Source organism: Gekko japonicus, unplaced genomic scaffold (assembly GCF_001447785.1).
Source record: "Gekko japonicus isolate JY-2015 unplaced genomic scaffold, Gekko_japonicus_V1.1 scaffold198, whole genome shotgun sequence".
Lineage (NCBI taxonomy): Eukaryota > Metazoa > Chordata > Lepidosauria > Squamata > Gekkonidae > Gekko > Gekko japonicus.
The window spans coordinates 907,100-926,971 of NW_015161409.1; the positions used below are offsets into that span (position 1 = coordinate 907,100).

General features: G+C 44.2%; 1 protein-coding gene across 2 annotated transcripts in view; it reads left to right on the forward strand.

Annotated features, from left to right (window-relative positions):
* Window positions 1-19,872, forward strand: part of KCNK10 (potassium channel, two pore domain subfamily K, member 10) — a 107,640-nt gene that overhangs the window by 64,017 nt on the left and 23,751 nt on the right. For both annotated transcript variants that reach the window (XM_015426653.1, XM_015426646.1), the window contains 2 exons: window positions 521-638; window positions 8,123-8,283. In XM_015426653.1, coding sequence (XP_015282139.1) covers window positions 521-638; window positions 8,123-8,283 — 279 coding nt within the window. The remainder of the gene's footprint in view (window positions 1-520; window positions 639-8,122; window positions 8,284-19,872) is intronic.

Genomic DNA, 19,872 nt, shown 5'->3' on the forward strand with positions numbered 1-19,872 from the left:
TGGAGATAGTATTACATTAGATGTTTAATAGAGTTTTTAATGGTGGTTATTAGTTTTGTTTTATTGCCTTAGATGTAAGACAGTCCCTGACTGTTTCTTTGGAGAGGCAGTTTATACATTTTCTAAATAAAGGAATGATCCCAGCCAATATTAAATGTGATGATGTTACAGTGTTAATAGCCAGTTAGGTTTGGTTGAATGTATTGTTAATATAAGTGAGAGAAAACAAAGTCAATTCAGAATGAATCCTTACTGGGCTTTTTTATACAGTGTATGTGAACAACTTTGATTACTTGAGATGTGCTATATAAATTATGTTGATATTATTATTATTATTATTATTAACAACAAGAAACTGTATGAAAGATACTGTTGTGAGAAGTGTCTTTTAAAAGCCATGTATGGTAGAGTTCCCCACGGCTATTTGCATTGCAATTTTCATTTTAGGCTTACCTCCAACTGTGCAGTATTTGACAACAGAGCATTTTGCTGACTAATTTTTCTCTCCATTTCTTTGCAGCGAGCCATTATCGCTACTAATGCAGGAGTCAATCCTGCAGGAACCTCTTCTAATAGCAGCAGCCACTGGGACCTTGGAAGTGCCTTTTTCTTTGCTGGAACTGTCATCACGACTATAGGTATATATTTATGTAGAATGTAAGTTAGATGCAGACATAGAATGCGAGGGAGTTACATCCAGTTTCTTGGCTTTCAGAAAAGTGCAGTTTTTTGGAGGCTAAAGCTCTAATATTTTATATATTGGGTTGATAGTTACAGAAAGCCATAGCCTAGAGCCCTATCTGCCAAGCTGCAAGCCCCTACAGACCTACCTACCTTCCTTCCTTCCTGTTGCTGTTTTGTGGAAGGACTGCTAGTGCAGTTGCATAGACAGCAAGGGTACCACACCTCCCGGTGCTCTTTGCTTCCAAGCCAAGGGGAACAGCAGGTCAGAAAAGCAAGGCAACTCAGCCTCCATGGCTCTAACTTCAGGCTTGTTCCTTGCTCCAGATCTTTCTGTTATGTGGCTGGTGTCACATGACTGTGATGTCATGTGCTTGCAGTTTAATGGCTTATCCTTCCACCTAGAGATTAAAGGAAGGTCCCAAGTCTGGAAAGGCCGCTGTCCTAGACCTTAAAGCAGATCCTCCTAGAATCCTGTTACTGGTATTGTCTGTTTTAGCTGTGGAGTGCTGGTTGGCCTTCATGTGTTGCAAATCAGACTGCCCTCCCCAGCTAAGATCAGCACCTAAATCTACTTTGTGTGTCCCCATCTTCTAAAGTCAGGTGACAAGAGACTTGGCCTTTTCTGGGTTGGCAACTGAGTAGTGGAACACAGAGACTTGCCTGGTGCCTAAGCCTTTAGGTGCCAGATAAAACATTGTTTTTGCCTAGGGTTTTCCTGTTTGTTTGTTTGCGTGTTTGTTAACATCAGTGTGCTGGTTGTGCTGGTAGACCTTTCTTGCCGAAATTTATGGCTGAAGCGGCTTTATTATGGAACAGGAACACAAGGGAGCAGGCTTGTGTGGTTTTCTCATCGCTGGTATGGTTGCTGATACAGCATAGCCACAATGGGGCTGGTTTCATAAGGCAGGTTTCCCTGCCCCAATCCCACAGCAGCAGCCCTCCCCCAGGACCAGCACCGTAGCTAGGGAATTTTTTGGGAGGGGGCCTCGAAGGGGCTGCCAGCTAATTAAATGAAAGTACAGTGCAGGGGGTAAGTCAGAGCGCTTTGGGGGCAGCCCAAGGGAGGGGGACCAGAAGAAACACTAGGGGGCCAGGCCCCGTGGGCCCCATGTTAGCTACGGGCCAGCCCAGGACACTGGGCTTTTTCAGTGTATTTTAAAACCAGCAATTTCATATTGTTATATTGATATGCCACCATAACAGTAACAGGTTCTGTGAATTCCCAGCTTTCATTTTTTAAAAAGTAAGTCTCTCTAGCTCTTTCTATTGCAGAAAGGGCAGCATTTTTTAAAAAGTAAATCTTTAGCCCTTTCTCCTCGAGAGCCAGCATGGTGTAATGGTTAAAAGCAACAGACTCTAAACAGGAGAACTGGGTTAGATTCCACACTCCTCCACATGAAGCCAGCTGGGTGACTTTGGGTCAGTCACAGCTCTTTCAGAGCTCTCTCAGCCCCCAAAATAAATCTAGCTCGCCACCTAGTGGTGCATAATGCTAAAAGAGCTAGAACTTAAGGCTGCCAGACAGTCTTCAAATCTCCTGGCTATACTACAAAGAATGCCATACGATAAATCTCTGCAATAGAAGGGAATAGAAACTTACTTTAAAAAATGAAAGCTGGGAATATACAGAACGTGTTGCATGTATAGTTATAACGGTATAGTGATATAACAATATGAAACTGCTGGTTTAAAAAGAAGCCATGGGGGCGGGGGAATGGCTGCCATAGGAACAGGGTCCGGCAAAGGGGCAACAGTGGGCAGGAAAATCCAGACATTCTCACCCTACCCACATGGCAGCCATCAAGAAGAAGAAGAAGAAGAAGAAGCAGAAGAAGAAGAAGAAGAAGAGATGGGATTTATACCCCGCCCTTCACTGCCCAAAGGTGTCTCAGAGCGGCTTACAAACTCCTTTCCCTTCCCCTCCCCACAACAGACACCCTGTGAGGTGGGTGGGGCTGAGAGAACTCTGACACAAACTGCTCTTTTTCAAGGACAGCTGTGCCAGAGCTTGCGACTGACCCAAGGTCACATCAGCAGGTGCAAGTGGAGGAGTGGGGAATCAAACCCGGTTCTCCCAGATTAGAGTCCGCACACTTAACCACTACACCAAATCCAGGCTTTCCTGTGAACTTTCCCCAAACTTCTGAGCAAAGCAGGTTTGAAAAAAGGTTAGAGAAAAGCTGTTTTGACTGACTATTGTTTTAATAGTTTTAATCTATGCTAGTTATGGGCTTTTTAATGGAGAAGCAGCAACAAATAATCTAAACAAGTCAATACATAAATAAATAAGGGCAAAATACCAATATAAATATCTTAATTAAGATTGCCATTAAAATAATTAGAGATAAAATCTGTAGGCATCTGAACCTTCAAGCCAATGTGGTAGACAGGACTGTAAGCTTCAGTCATAACTGTGACTGTTTAGTTTCATGTGAACTCTCAAGAGGGAAATGATTTTCAATATGTATACTGAAAACTCATGAACTTTTAAACATTTTCAAAAGAATTTTGTCAAAGAGGCTCCGGAACTCCATTCTGGTGTGTTCCCCCAGAAAATAAATGTTAGTGATCACAAATTCCGGCCATTTCTCCTTTATCTCCCTTTCCAGGACAACATAATTTCTTATGGGCATTAGCATGCCAATTCTGGTTTAATTTTTCTTCTACTTTTAATTGTAATTCAGTTGACTTCAGCATTGCGTGCCTGCTAGGCTGTACTTGATCCTCATGAGGCTAGTTTATTTTTAAAATTTATTTGTACTTCACTTTTCTCCCCAATGGGGGCCCAAAGTGGCTTACAAAATCCTCTCCTTCTCCAACTTGGGAAGTAATTAAAGTTCAGAGCCAGATCTTAGTCCAGTACCCTAACCACTGCACCATGCTGGTTCTCATTTTTGCATTCCTCTTTTTTAATTAAGAAAGTAATTTTTTCTGCATACCTGGGGCATTCCTTATGTATGCAGAAGTTCTGCCTTGTTTCTGTTTTGCTGCGCTACTGATTCATCTATCAGCTTTGTTGCTAGAGGAAGTGATTCTGTCTCCAAAGGAGGTCTTAAATGACACCTGTGAAACAACTGTTCCAGTAAACAGATATTCCAAGGACTACACAAAACCCACAGACTTTGGATAATTAGCCAGTAGAGTTTGGCCCTCTGAAATATTGTAGTGTTAAACCGCCAGATTTTGTAATATATGTGAAATAATCTAGATAGCAATTATTGTTCAGTTTCCCCCTTCAGTTTTAAATAATTCAGTCTTGGTCTGATCTGTGTACACTTGTGCACATTTCCAGCATTAAAGTACATTTTTATTGCTAAGCTAGAAACCACTAAAATGAAATGGATTTTAATGGAATAGGTACTAAAAGTATCTGAACTCTGTGGTGCCAGTAACATAACTGCACTTCATTTCTTCTTTTTTTAACAGCAACAACAAAAAAGAGTTCATGTAGTGGATAAGATCCAGGGCTTTTCTTTCTTTCTTTTTTAAAAAAAGGGGTGCCAGAACTTTCAAGAGGGAAATTAAGTTTTCAATCTGTATACTGAAAACTCATGAACTTTAAAACATTTTTAAAAGAATTTTGTTGGAGAAGTACCGGAACTCCGTTACGGCACATTCCCCCATCTAGGCTGCTGTCCATTGATTTCTGTAATCCACCACTGGTATAAAATTTTCTACTCTTTTGGGCAGAAAATAGGGAGAATCTGCAATGTCCACTCTAGAAATGTATTTTTTTTTACTTCATATATACTGCACCTTTCTTCTCAATGGAGACCCAAAGTGGCCCACATTGTTCCCCTCTCTTGTGAGATCAGTTGGGCTGAGGCTAGCCCAAAGTCACCCAGAGAGTTTCCATGGTGGAGCATGGATTCAAAACTCAGTCTTCCAGATCCTAGGCCAACACTCTAACCACTACCCCACACTGGCTGTCTGCAGAAGTGGCTCTCAGCGGCAAATACAGCTTTGCATGTTCATGTATAAAATAGAGGGAAAGTAGTCTGAAGTGCCTTTTTGTCAGAGTCTGTTCCAAGAAGCCTTTATAACAAATACTGGAAGATTGCCTGAAATCAGCAAATCTCTTGAAGGTTTCTGTGACCAGATCTGTAAGGAATGAAGCTTGGTGCAATAAGTGGAAAAAGAGCCAGCGTAATTCAGAACTCACTCCTGAAAATGAGGTTAGCCAGGTGATTTATCCTCCCATCAGAAACCAATTTAGAGTTCATATATGTAGCAGCAGTGATTGAATGACAGAGCTGGTCATTTTCGCTAGCTTTTCTTTCAGTGAGATCTGCTCCCTGCTACGTGGACATAAAAAGTGTACATTTAATCAAATAACAGTTTTGATTAGGAACCCGGTCCCATAAAGAAATGGTAGAATTGTGGGGTAGGTGGGTTTAAGGATAATTACATTCTGAGCTACTGTGAATACTGTCCAAGATAAGAACCAGACAATGGCCTATCTGAAAGAAATTTTTATAGGCGCTCATGCAAATATGGGTGTGTTCGTACCAACTTATTCCTGGATATCTGGAGTCAGCAGCTAATGCTGACTGAATGAGATCCTGAGTGGAGTTACTGAACCAGAACCCGATTAAATTAGGGGAAAATATGTTGAACACACATGAACACACACATACTGTTACTTGGAGATGCTGGGGATTGAAACTGGGTCTGGGACCTTCTGCATGCCAAACAGATGCTCTACCACTGAAGAAGAAGAGATGGATTTTATACCCTGCTTTTCTCTACCTTAAGGAGTCTCAAAGCAGCTTGCAATTGCCTTCCCTTCCTCTCCCCACAACAGTCACCTTGTGAGGTAGGTGGGGCTGAAAGAGTTCTGAGAGAACTGTGACTAGCCCAAGGTCACCCAGCAGGCTTCATGCGGAGGTCCGGGGAATGAAACCCTGTTCTGCAGATTAGAGTCCATCGCTCTTAACCATTAGACCACACTCAGTTGAGCCCCCCCCAGCTTTGTGTTTGCAATGGTCCATGGAATGTCTGAAGAGATATAGCATGGAATATCTAGTCTGCTGGCTTGTGGAAGGGTGGTTTCCCACTTGAAACAAAGCCCTCATGAGCTGATGTATCATCAAGTGCAGCCTTGAAAATCTGTCATCTGGGGAAAGCTATGTTTCATGCTGCAGCAAAAGATCATCTCTTTAACACAAAGGACACATAACGCCCATCCCATAAGGACAGATGCACAAGGGCTGCAGCAGACCCTTCAGCTTGAATGGGATGGAGACCTCCTAGCTAGTCTTCCTGAGTAAGCAGCCCTTTGTGAGTGTACATTGAGTCCTATGCAGAGCAGTAGCAGATCCGTGTGTATTGCTTAACTTTCCTTCTCCTGGAAAGTCTTTCTGTGGTATATCGAAGCATTGGTGGGAGGAGGATAATAGGTTCACTTTCCTGAGAGTCCTGGCATGGACTACATGCCTATAAGCAGGGCTTTTTCTCTGGGGGAACACACCGGAATGGCATTCCGGAACCTTTTTGACAAAATTCTTTTTAAAATGTTTTAAAGTTCATGAGTTTTCAGTATACAGATTGAAAACTTATTTTCCCTTTGAGAGTTTGGCACCTCTTTTGCCAAAAAGAAAAAAAAGCCCTGCCTACAAGCATGGGTTGCCGGCTGCAAGTTGGGAAATTCCAGGAAGTTTTGGGGTACAGCATGAGGAAGACAGGGTTTGGAGAGGAGAAGGACTTTAGCAGGGTATACAATGCTATAGAGTCCACCCTCCAAAGCAGCCATTGTCTCCAGAGAAACTGATCTCTGTTGTGTATAGGGTTTCCATCCCCCATGATGGTGGAGCCCCACCCCTGAAGAGCCCCATCCTGCCCGACATGTCCAGTGAGATGATGTCACCCAGAGGTGACATCATCACGTCAGGCACATTGTGTGGGGGACGCTCTAGCATTTGGGCAAAAACTCTTTGGTGACCATAGAGTTTTTTCCCCAAACGCTAGAGCATACTCCACTCAACATACCTAGTGCAATGAATTCATTTCTGGGAAAAGTGAAAAGAAGAGAAAAAATAATTGAAAAGCAATGTCACTGATATTGCTACATCACTTCCAGGTAAAATTCAAAATGGACAAAGAGTAGCTCCCTAACTCTGTGGTTTTACTCTATGGTTTTACTATAAAACCATGTTATGGGTAACTCTATGATATGGGTAGCTCTAGGAATTGTTGGGAATTCTGTGGTTTTACTTGGACTGGTATAAACTCTACAGAGTCTTAGGCTGATGTCCTTTTTTAACTTTACTTTTTATTAAATTTTTAAAATTTTTACAAAATACATAAAGATGCCATGGATTGAATTGGGAACCTTTGGTCTGCAAAGCTGTTCCTCTAGCACTGATCCACGGTCCCTCCATTGTTGTGAGTCTCTGAGCAGATTATGGTGGGAGGCCCTTCAGTGCACTAAAATGAATTCTGATAAAAATCAATTTGCTCAATTTTCTTCTCACTTTGAAATTATGAAATGTTTGGCTGGTAATAGCTGCAAAATAGGGATGGGAATGAACCCCGGTTCAAGCACAAACTCTGTGGAGTGCAAAATTATCTGTGGATGATAACATAAATCTGAACTGCTCCTTGTGAATGAGCATTGAATGCTCCCTGTGTTCCTTAGACTGCTGTCATTATGCTGACAAACAGACTAGCAAGTGATGACCAAGGCACTCTGAAAGACTTTGTGTGTTTGGTTGTATATATACAATGTGTGTATAACATCAGCAGCTGCAGAAAAATAGTATTTGAAAATATGCATATGATTGACGGACAGACAGCATGACATCCTAAAATGCCTCCCCCATCCTGTTCCAGGGCTTCCCTCTCCTCCAGGAATGGGATTTCAGGGGGCATTTTTGGTTGTCATGGAGGGGGGCGCTGAGACAGTCATACTGCATGGTAGATGTCCTTGCACCTGTGGAAACACTGTGCTTCATCCAATCCAGACAGTTTACCTGTGGATTCCTGTTGATGTACACTTGGTGGTAAACCTGGATTTGTTGCTCTGTCATATGTGAAACAACGTTTGGTGGTTGCTCACATATCTTTAAAACCTGCTGTGGCTACAGTGCCATCAACTATGTTTGTATTTTTGGAACAAAACGTACATCCAGGTTGAACTTCTCTGAAAATATACATCATGCTGGAAGTAGAAACCCAGGCTGCGTGACTCAGTGTCAGGTGAATATAAGATTGCCCTTGCTTGCTTATTAGCATGAGGGCTATTTCCAGCACCACTAGGGAAGTGACATGGCTGAAAGTTTCATATGTCAGGTAATCTGAGCAGATGTGAGGATCTTGGGGACGGAAGAGAGCTCTTTCATGTTGTTTTCAGACTTGCACGGTTGTTCAGTTTACTTCTATCTTTCCTTTCTGAATCTCTGTTACCAAGAGATTGTGGTGATGTTTTTTGTCTCATCAGGGTATGGAAACATTGCTCCAAGCACAGAGGGTGGAAAAATCTTCTGCATTTTGTATGCCATCTTTGGGATTCCACTCTTTGGCTTTCTGCTGGCTGGCATTGGAGACCAACTGGGGACCATCTTTGGCAAGAGCATCGCAAGAGTGGAAAAGGTTTTTCGAGTAAGATTTGAAATGGCTTAGTCTTAGTCTTGAGCTCTAATAGCAGGGCAGATACAGTCTGGCATGGTGAAGCACTTAGAAACATTGCATATTTCATAAATTTACCTTGAAAGTGTAGGAAAATTAATGCACCACTCTAGATATGTAAAGGAGTGGTAAAAGATAAACCTAAAAACCAAAAGAGATAAAATATTCTTGGTAATTAGGGGTGCATTCCTAAGAACACTTTCCTAGGAGTAAGCCCAACTGAATAAAATGGGATTTCTTCTGGGCGGACCTGTTTAGGATTATTCCTTAGACAACTATATATATAATGATGTGCTGAAACATCCAATTAGTTTGTACTGGTGCTGTTATAGTTGTCAAAAGAAGCATTGAGTTCATTATATTTGAAATAAGAGGCACAAACTCATTTGCAGAGACACTGAGGGCACAGATACCAATCAAAAAGAATAACAGAGTACTACTCTGAAGATGATACTGAGATGCAGAAAGAAATTAATGAGGCAGCCAAAGGAGAAAAGGTTGTTGTAATAGGTGATTTTTATAATAGGTGCATCAGTTAGAATGGAAATGGAATATGACAACATTTTCAGATGAAATAAATAATTGTGCCTTAGAATAGTAATCGTACAATCCTAAAGGTAGTCAGTAGGCTCCTTAGGATAGGAATCAAGCCCCATGCTCGCATAACTCAGAGATTAGTATATGTAGACCCATACCAAAACTGTGCCGGCATAAATCCAGTGTGAATGAATCAGAACAGGGGCCAAAAAATGGTTTGCAGCAGGAGTGTGCTGGGGGAGAGTCCGGTTTCCTAAGCCGCTCTGCCCATACCCCGTCCATGGTCCACTGGCAAGAATGCTGCATAAATATAAACAAAGTCCCCACCACACCCACAATCATGGAGCAGCTGAGGATACTGGTGAAGTCTGCAGCCACTCACAAGTCTCATAGAGCTGTATAAACCGTAGCTAGGATGCCCATAGCTCAGATGATATGGTATTTGACATGGGCCTATATCTCTCTGCCCTCAAGGTATGCACACTTAAAACACACAAGTGGAGGTTTTGGTGGTGGAATCTCTAGAGAAAAGGCATTTTGCATGGTAAGGAAGGGATTCAAGTGGGCACTGTATATTGGTAACACTACTATGCTCAGACCATTTACAGGGACTCCATATGAGGACACAAATACCAACCTGAATCCTCCACTCCTCCAACAAGGACAATGCACCCCATCCAGGTAAGCAAGAAATGGGGAATCCCCTGCCTCAAGTGGACTTCTGCAGATATCACCCCTACCCCAGTACCGCGCATTAACGTATCCACTCTTCCTCCGTCAACAGTTGATATTGGTGTCTCCCATGTAGTGGGCACAGAGTGCAGGAAGCCCCTCTCCCACCTGGGCAGATATTTGCTGGCAGAACATCATTACAGTGTCAGTGTGATTTCGTGCCAATGTAACCCCACATGCAACTGGAGGGGAAGGGAACAGGCAGCACAACCACAACCTGGGCAATCTCCAGCCTTTTCAAACCCTGCTACAGCTGGCCAGACTTTTTCATGATGCCTTTTGCCTTGCAGGATCAGAGCCCCACGGAGCAGATGAAATAGGGCTCCAATGCAAACAGGGTTCCAACGCAGTTCTTTAAAAGGTATTGGCCCAGTAATGATACTGTATCCTGCAACATGGTGAATCCCACTGTGTGAGAACCCCGAATTGGGGGGAGGGGAGGTATAAGAACTGAAAGAACACATAGATGGTGCCACACCATATGTAGGGTGCTTGAGATGTCTGTTGCTACCATGAACATGATTTGTGACTGCTCTTGTGTCTCTTTTGGCCATTTCTAGGCAGTCCTCCACCGGGGGCAGAGGCCAGGATGGGCACCTTTCACTGTGCAGAGCCAGCCATCTGCTGGGGCTACAACATGACCAACAGTTGGAATGACCAGTGTTTACCTATCTGCTCTGCTGGTTGCCAGCTCTCTTCTTTTAGCCTGGCTCCTGCAAACTCCTTAACCAGACAGTTGTTTAACCAGCATGCCTGCATCTATCATGAACAAGCGTTGCTTTTGTGATTCTGTTGTTGGTCTATGCCGTTTCAAAGGCAAGGGTAGAGACCGACAGAACTGTCAATTTGCATTCAGAATTTTGTTCCAGAGGATGTTCAATAAATGCCTGGAATTGTTCCACAGCGGTGTCTCTTTTTTTAATGGGGTTTGGTAGAAAAGGATCTGTGCTCCCCCTTCTGTCATCACTTACTTCTGCTGTCTTCAGCACAGGACTCATTGGGTGCGTTAAGACGAGGGCTTTATATCGGTTAGGGTGCCGGTTGCAATCGTTGTACTCACCGGCGTTCAGACGGGGCACATCTGCCTCCTGTCCCTAACCGGTGTAAAGCTCTTTACACCGTTGCACTCTGCCACTAGGTCCCAAGTGGTGGTAAACTGAGTGCAACGGTTGTAATCGGTGCACCCCGGCGTCTGATCGCTCTCCACCGGTGCCTAGCCACTTCCGTTGGAAGCCTGAGGCTTCCGGCTTTCCCCCGCCATTTTTTTTAAAAACTAGGCGATTTGCGCTTGGGCGAAGCTTCGCCCCGGGCGTTTGTTTTTTTTAAAAAAAGAAAAGGTCCTTAGTGTATGCTCTTTAACAGGAGGCCAGTTTGCTCTTTAAAGTTTAAAGGTAAGGCGTGGGTGGCACCGGCTGCGCACAGCCCAAAGAGCTGCCTGGCGTGAAGGGGAAGAAGAAAGGGAATAGGAAGGGGCGGGGGGGCAGGAATTACACGGGCGTGCAAACTGGAAAGCAGCCCCAGCAGGAGCGTCCCGGCGGCCGAGGGAAGACAAAGGGAAGCAGAGGCTTCGGGCGGGAGGCGACGCCGGCTGGCCGCTAGAAGCCCTTCCCCGTCGCATCGTTACCCGCCGCCCTGGCTCCCGCTCCGAGGCAGTCTCCTTTTGTGCCGGGTGTGGAATTGCAAGTAAAATGAGTGTGGGCGTGCGAAGGAGGGGGGCGGGCTGCAATCTCACACGCCCCCACGCTTCTTCACCAGCAGGGCTGCTCCCCTAGAGGCACTTTCTGGGGAGTAAGCCCCCTTGAATAGCATTGGGCTTACGTCCAAGTAGACCGGCTCAGGTGGTTTGCATTGCGGGGATCTGCAGCGCTGGGGCTCAGATGAGAAGAGTCTTGGTCACCTACAGGTGCCCTCCTGGTCCCTGGCCAACATTATTATTATTATTATTGACGTGATTCACCCAAAGAAAATCCAGAGAGTTTCCTTAAGACGTTGGAAGATGGGAAGTTTCGCCCGGTTTGCTCATTCTACGATTATGCATCGTCCTTTTCCTTAAGCCTGTAACTCTAAACCCAGGTGAAAGGATCCCGGAGGCAGCGTTGTGTTTGGGGGCGGGGGGGGGAGAAGGAAGGGGGGGTGTCACAGTGGGAGTCAATGGATCCATAGCAATATGTGCTCCATATTGCAATAACCAGCTTGGGAAAAGAAGGGAGAGGTAGGAACTGCAGAGAGGCAGGCTGCAAAGAACGAAGCCGCCCGACGGAAGCGCACCCCCCCCCACATGTCTGGGGCTGCTCCTTTGTGTCTTCCCCGTGGCGTTTGTTTTAAAAAAAGAGAAAAAGTCCTTAGTTTAGCCTTCCGGAGGAGTCCGGGACTTCAGGGAGGCCAGTTTAAATGTAAGATGGGGTTTTTGCTCATGCGCAAAGATCGCCATCCTGTGGATGGCTACCTATGCGCATGCTCAAACTGAGGGTTTTTTTTTTAAAAAAAAAAAGCCGAAGCCCGCTGCATGTGGACGGGCATACATCGATGGGTTCCGCTGTGAGGGAGGTAAGTGTGATCGCGTTTCAGCCGGCATAAACTGCACCGGTTCCAACCGGTACAGTTTATGCCGGCTGAAACGCCCCGTCTGAACGCACCCTCAGGGTGACGGGGCTGAAAGGATCCTCCAATCCCTCAGCAGTTCTCTAGCTCGTTGTGGCAACGTTACTGTTAACAGCACTCTTGTACCTTCTGCCCAACATCCTCAAGCATATCTGGAAAGAAAGAAAGTAATTTCTTTTCCTGTCAGGATGAAACTAGAGATCTGTTAGCTGTCTGCCATGACCTTTGCAGCCACATAAGGACTTTATTTGATTAAAAAGCATGGATTATTACTTGTGGGCCCCGTAGTGGGCTTGCTCCTTTAAAAATTTATTGCTCTCAGTTTTCATAATCGTTCAAAGAACAATTTAATCCCTGATTAATGATTGGACATGTTCTACTCTGGCGTTATTGACTGAGAATACTTTCATATATGAGGCTTAAATGAACTTTGGGGTTCTATCGTACTATTCATGGGAATGTTAATTTGTAGTAGAAAGTAGCCTTTTTATTTCAGCTGAGAATTCTGGCCAAGGTAGGGTTTCTGTTTCCATTGTGAACAAATCAAGAGCTGCTTTAAACCTCCTGCATTTGGGTTTTCTTTTTGTTTTTTTGGACGGAAGATTTGATTGTGTGCCAAAGTCTGGCAAAAGCCAATTTTGAAGTTATTGTGCTGTGGGTACGAATAGCCCACAAAGGCAGTTATTCTTTTGTTTGCACTGTGTAAATGTGCTGATTCTTCCTTAATTACCTCAGAGTTGTGTGACAAAATGATCAATTTGGACTTCAAAGTACAGGACCAGGTCAAAGACAGAGGGAAATCTAGTTAGCACTCTGTAGCCCCAGTTCTGCCTTAATGTGGATAGCCCAAACTAGTCTGATCTCATCAGATCTCAGAAGCTAAGCAGGGTCAGCCCTGATTAGTATCTGAATGGGAAACCAAGGACGTCCAAGGTTGCTATGCAGAGACAGGTGATGGCAAACCACCTCTGTCTAGTCTCTGGCCTTGAAAACCCTGTGGAGTTGCCATGTTGGCTGTGACTTGATGTCACTTTACGCACACACAGCCCCAGTTCTCAAAGCATTCAATGGACTTCCCTGAGGGGAGTCAGTCCATTGAACATCTTGGAATCCATCTTGGATATTGTAGGGTAGAGAGCTCATCAGCTCCAGATATTTTAGTTACAACAGTGCCAAAAAGGCAGCTCTGTGGCATGTAAGGGCAGCTCAGTAACATGTAAAATTTACACCATGTTTTAGGATCATCATGTTGTTCATCTGCCCCTATTATTGGATGCTGCTTCCAGAGTCAGAGTAACACATCAAGAGTCAGGATTTTTACTACCCATTATAGTGTGTGTGGGGGGGAGACCTGGAGCTGCTGTTTTCTACACTGGCACTATGAAGTTTCATGTTTAGTGGCTGATTTCTGAGAAAAGAGATCATGCCTTCCCTTTCGTAAACCTGGGTGGGTGATATCTTAGGAAAGGCAATTTGCAAACATTCAGACATGCCTGTCTGCATTCTTGTTTTATGTGCAGTCCAGAGAATTTTATAACCTGCCAGCAAAACTAAGTTCTGAACTCAGGCTAGGCATCAAATGCCAAGGACTGTGACTTGGATTAAGCTGTATAGGTTGTATGCTCCTGTAATAGGGTTGCCAAGTCCTACCTGGCTGCTGGCGGCGGGAGGACTCCCGATCCTTCCTGTAGGGTTTCTGTCATGCGTGCGACGCGTGTGTGCCACAATGACATCACCCAGAAGTGATGTCATCATGTTTCCAACGTCGGGGGCAATGCTCTAGGTTTTGGGCAAAACTCTATGGTTTTTTGGGCCTTAAAACCATAAAATTTTGCCCAAAACCTAGAGCATCGCCCTCAATGTCAGAAATGTGTTGATGTCACTCACAGGTGACATCATCATGCTGATGCCGGGAGGGGGCTTCTCAGGGGTTGGGCTTCCCCCGCTGGCCAGCTGGGCCACAGCAGATGGTGGCCCCTGATACTGGGGGGGGGGGGGTGGCCTCTGGCCCTGCGGGGGGAAAAAACCAGGAAGGGGGGGCGCCCGATTATGGGGGGGGGGGGTTGTCTCCTGGTCCTGCTGGGGGAATGGCAACCCTATCCTGTAATCTTATCACTGGTGATTGACAGTGCTGATTTTTGCCTACTGCTTCCCTGGGGTCCTTCCTTTGGTGACTCTCAAGAAGCATGCACCATAGAGGCTGGCAGCCTGCTCCACCCCCTCTTCCCACAACTGCCATTGTACCTTAAACCAGCATGGTCATGTTCTAATCTTGCTTTGTGACAGAGTGGAATAGAAGAGACCTCCTCTGCCACCCACCTCCTCATCAGATCTCCTGTTCTGCTTGCTGTTCTTCTATTACTGAATTGTAGGATGGGTTTTTTCTTTTTTGAAGTAATGATTGCACACAAAATGAGTTACTTCCTTCTATAAAGCAAAAATAGCCTGTAAACCAAAAGTAGCCTTTGATAGCAGTGTACATAAGTTCCATATTTTACATGAGAGAATGACAGGCAGTCTGCACAAAAAGCAGATTATGTAAGATTCTTCTTGGACTGTAACATCAGATGGTAGCTCGTGAAGGAGTTTGGTGAACTACCTGGCAACAATCCACCTGGCTGGGTGGGACTCAGTGGGGCCTGCCCCTGTGCCTAAAAACAAATTACCTGGGTGAAGTGGGGTGGGACCAGGGGCAGAAAGGCACGTCCAGGATAGCCTCAGCAGAAGGGCAGCTTTGGCGGGCTGCTACAGGGAGTCTCAGAAGGTGTGGAGACAGTGGGCAAGCCTGGACAAGGGTGCAATGGTTCTCTGGGCCCAGGTGGTTTCAGGGAGGTCATTGCTGTAGAGAGGAGGAGCTGGCTAATGCACAGGGAACCAAGAAGAGGACAATGGCGCTTAGCACAGGTACCAAGTGTGGGGCTGGGGCTATAAAAAGGGAGGAAGTAGAAATGGGATGAGGCTGGCAAGATAGAGAGGGTACAGGAGCAGAGAGATAGGGAGAAGCAAGCCAGCTAGGAGAAGGAAGAGGGAGAAGAAGAGGAAGAGTGGGAGAAGAAGAATCTCAGGGATGTTTCCAGGCAATGAGGCAGGTTACAGCATTGTGCCTCTTTCCCCTTGTAATGGGTTTTAAACTTGAGGGGGTGGAGCTAGCTATGCCTTCTGGTGCTTGGACCAGTCAATTTCTGATAAACAGCATGTGCAAGAGAGCAATGGACTGGGCTGGTGCTTTCAAAACCTCATGGACCCCAAGTATTATGTTCTCCTGTCCCCAAAGGGTGCCTCAAGGGGTTAGTATGATTATATTTTTCCACCAATGAAAAAAATCCCTGCATATATAAAGCTAGGAGAAACATTCTTGTTTAGCCTTCTGTCTTCTAGCTTTCTGCATGACGGAATTTGTGTCTGTCAGACAGTGAATGCTTGCCCCTTCCCCTGCCTCTCCATCCCAAATGATCTCAGACAGTCCAGGATGAGTTTTACTGTAGACTAGGCCTCAGTGTTCTGAGATAAAAATTAGTTGGGTTTTGATTTGAATTTCCATCAGAGAAAACTGTTTGTCATCCACCATCTGTCCCACTGATGTTCTCATAAAATATATTTAAGCTTCTACTGCAATTCAGCCTTTTGATAGGCCTTTGAGGAAGTCAGCACACAGTTTTCTGAAATCTGAAATAGTCCTGTATTTAATCTTCTCTCAGTAACTCCCCACCTCAGATATGAACAGTGACATTAAAATAGTTCATATAGCATCTCGTCTTATGAATTCTGACAGGTCTCAGTAAGATCTGTTTTCTTTAAAAAATAATGCAGGAGTGGAAGCAAATCTATTTGTACAAATTTCCGAGAATCATGTTCAATATGTGACTATTTAAACTCCTTTATTAGGATACAGAGATAGTTGGGGTAAGCATGAGGACAAAAAAGGAGGCAGCAAAACTGGACTCTTGATTTCAGATTGGCAGCTGTAGCATTATGATTCTTACAGTTTCCTGTGAGATGTGTGGGCTGCGGATCAGTCAAAAAGGAATGTGGCAAATCAGAACCACCAATTGAAGACTATATAAATGCTGCCTAAGGTGTTATTTTTGGGATATTTTAGGTTAATGTTGTCCAAAATGTGGCCCATGGACCAAATGCGACCTGCCTCAAACTACATTTTTTTGCTGTTCAGACTTAATTCCACTACAATTACATCATGAAATGGGCAATATGAAGAACAGCTGATAAGCATCTGTCTTTTCAGTATGGCTCAGTTCCAAGAGGAGCTGATTGAGATGGAAGCAAAGTATGCCCAGCAATAAGAAACAGTATCCTTGGAATTTTGGAGGCAAGTATATGAATTCTTCCCTGACCTGGATAGCCCAGGCTAGTTTGATCTCATCAGATCTCAGACGTTAAGCAGGGTTGGCCCTGGTCAGTATTTGGATGGGAAACCACTGAGGAATAACAGGGTTGTAATGCAGAGGCAAGCAATGGCAAGTCACATCTTGCCTGCCTTGAACGTCTCTTATCTTGAAAACCTTATGGGGTTACCATAAGTTGGCTGTGACTTGACCAAAAAACAAAACAAAACCCATAACTATCCTGAAATTTCTGAGTTTGAGGCCAAACTCTGGAAAATGTTTAGATGCAACTGGCTCTGTAAAAGAACATTCTTTTTCATGAAACTGTTGAAATTGAAGCTGAGAGCCACCATAATTAGTGATGTAACCCTGGAGTCAAAACTGGGATGTGCCCTGACTGAATATGCCCTGCAGTTTTCAAGTGTACTTCAGTCTATTATATACCAGTATTCTCACTGACATGATCAAAATTGATCAGAGACTACCACTAAGTCTGGAACTGTCCCCTTTTGTATGAATAAAGTTGATTAAACTTAAGGGGTTTTTGTACTGCTTTTGTATTACTGCTAGTACTGTGCGATAGAGTGTTGGACTGGCCTGATCCAACATTGGCATCTCTTATGTTCTTAAAAATCCATTATTTTTGAATACCTAACAAGCCTATGCTTCATCATCATTATCAATACAAAAATCATGTGGCCAACACACATATAAATTTCTGATAGTGTGGCACACTATTGAAGAAACTTGGCCACCCCTGTTCTAGGCAGTGTAGCCTTATATTGATGCGGTTTTGTATTTGAAAAACAAACCCAGTTTAGCACAGTTGGCATGAAGGTTCTGTAAACGGTGATGACTCTGGTTCTACCCATCTGCTTTCATGACTTGAAAAAGAAGAGAGAACTGCTGTTTTTCAAAAGGATAACTTTTCCAGTGATGGGGGAGAATTACCTGCATGACTCCCCATTAGCTGTAGTGTTAATGAAACTACTTTGAAGCCCAGTGCTCTCGCTGTTGGTCTCCTGCCAGTCCAAAAGCAATTATTCCTGTCCCAGTGGTATGAGACAAACGAGGACTGAATGCAGGGTTAACAGTTTGACAGCATGGCATGTATTACTTGAATTCTTGTACGTGCACAAAAATAAATAAATAGATGCTATCCCTTGGCAATAAAGATCCATTCTTGCTTTCCAAGCAGTGTAGGCGCTCAACAGCTAAGTAGCTAAGCTGGCCCAATGATCATTATCACATTTCTCATGAATCACAGTGACTAGGATTTTTAAACAATTTTGGTCTCAAACACAATGCCTATAAATCCAGGATTTTTTTTAAAAAAGCCTAATGGTATAAGAATGACATGATTTATATTTTGCACCAAGTTTGTTTTGGACCATCAGTTCAAAGTCGAGCAGGAAGATGATGATAACAATAAAAGCATATGCTTTGATTTGGATGTTCTTTAGAAAGCATCACTCACTGATGGCTCAGGATACTACTTTGCTTCTGTATTCTTCCTAAGTATCAAAGCATTTCATGTACATTATTTTGGCAATTCTTAGAAGTGCTCCCATAGCCCTGTTTTATATCACCATATTGAAGATGGAGGGGAAAGGGGCAGCTGGGGCAGAAACAGAGGCCACCTAGTGTGTTCATAGAAAAAGAAATGTTTGAACTAGGACAACACATGGTCTTAGCCCTTGTGCCACAGTAGCTATCATCTCACCAAGGTCCTTGAAGCTCACCTTTCTCCAGTAATCCATAATTTTCTTGAGCAGGAATCTCTTGTGAAACTTTAAACCTGTCCTTTCATTACCACTTTGCGTGTTGTCCTTGGCTGTCTGTGCTGTGATGTAGTTTGAATCTTTCTGCGTCTCAGGCAAAAGTTAAGTATGCATCTTTTAGCTTGAAGACATATCATGTTCCCTGGTGGGTATCTCTAAGCAGTACTCATGTAATTTGAAACTGTTTCCCCATTGAGGAAATTGCATTTGTCTTATAATTTCAGATGCAAGAGTCAGAAGATCACTGTTGTTTTCCTTGGTTGTGAATAAGCTTGTGCATTCAGTCATAGAACCATAGTGTTGGAAGGGACATAAGAACTGTAATTTGAAACTGTTTCCCCATTGAGGAAATTGCATTTGTCTTATAATTTCAGATGCAAGAGTCAGAAGATCACTGTTGTTTTCCTTGGTTGTGAATGAGCTTGTGCATTCAGTCATAGAACCATAGTGTTGGAAGGGACATAAGAACATAAGAACATAAGAGATGCCAATGTTGGATCAGGCCAAAGGCCCATCTAGTCCAACACTCTGTGTCACACAGTGGCCAGAAATACCAGGTGCCATCAGGAGGTCCACCAGTGGGGCCAGGACATTAGAAGCCCTCCCACTGTTGACCCCCCCAAGCACCAAGAAGACAGAGCATTACTTGCCCCAGAGTCCCTATCTATACCTTGTGGCTAATAGCCACTGATGGACCTCTGCTCCATATACTTATCTAATTCCCTTTTGAAGCCGTCCATGCTTGTAGCCACCACCACTTCCTGTGGCAGTGAATTCCATGTGTTAATCACTCTTTGGGTGAAGAAGTACTTCCTTTTATCCATTCTAACCCGACCGCTCAGCAATTTCATGGAGTGCCCACAAGTTCTTGTATTGTGAGAAAGGGAGAAAAGTACCTCTTTCTCTACCTGCTCTTTCCCATGCATAATCTTATAAACCTCAATCATGTCACCCCTCAGTCGTCGTTTCTCCAAGCTAAAGAGCCCTAAGCGCCTTAACCGTTCCTCATAGGGAAAGTGTTCCAACCCCTTTATCATTCGAGTTGCCCTTTTCTGCACTTTTCCCAAAGCTATAATATCCTTTTTAAGGTGTGGTGACCAGAACTGCACACAGTATTCCAAATGAGGTCGCACCATTGATATAATCCTATTGGTTGCATTTATCGAGACCGTGCAATCCTACTAGAGTCTCTGTGAGAGGGGCAGGCTCTAAAGTGAATAAATTGACCTGCAAACCACTTTCCCAGCTCCTATGATCCCTGTAGAAGTCTGAGATCCATTTTTCATGCTTACCAAGAGAAAAGAAACGTGACCTATCACAATTTTGGACTCCTGAGAAGCCATGTTGCTGCTCACATTCACCTTCTTGCCTATAGAACAGCCCTCCCCGCCCCCAATGTGGCATCCATGGCTACAGTGGTGCCTGCTGACACCTATCCTGGGACCCACCCAGTGTGTTTAGAAAGTGGGCGGGGTCAGATAGGGCTTTTGCCCAGCGAGGCTTCTGATTGGCCACTGGAGATTCAATGAACTGTGCAGATTCTTTAAAATGTTGCTCTGGCAGCAGCT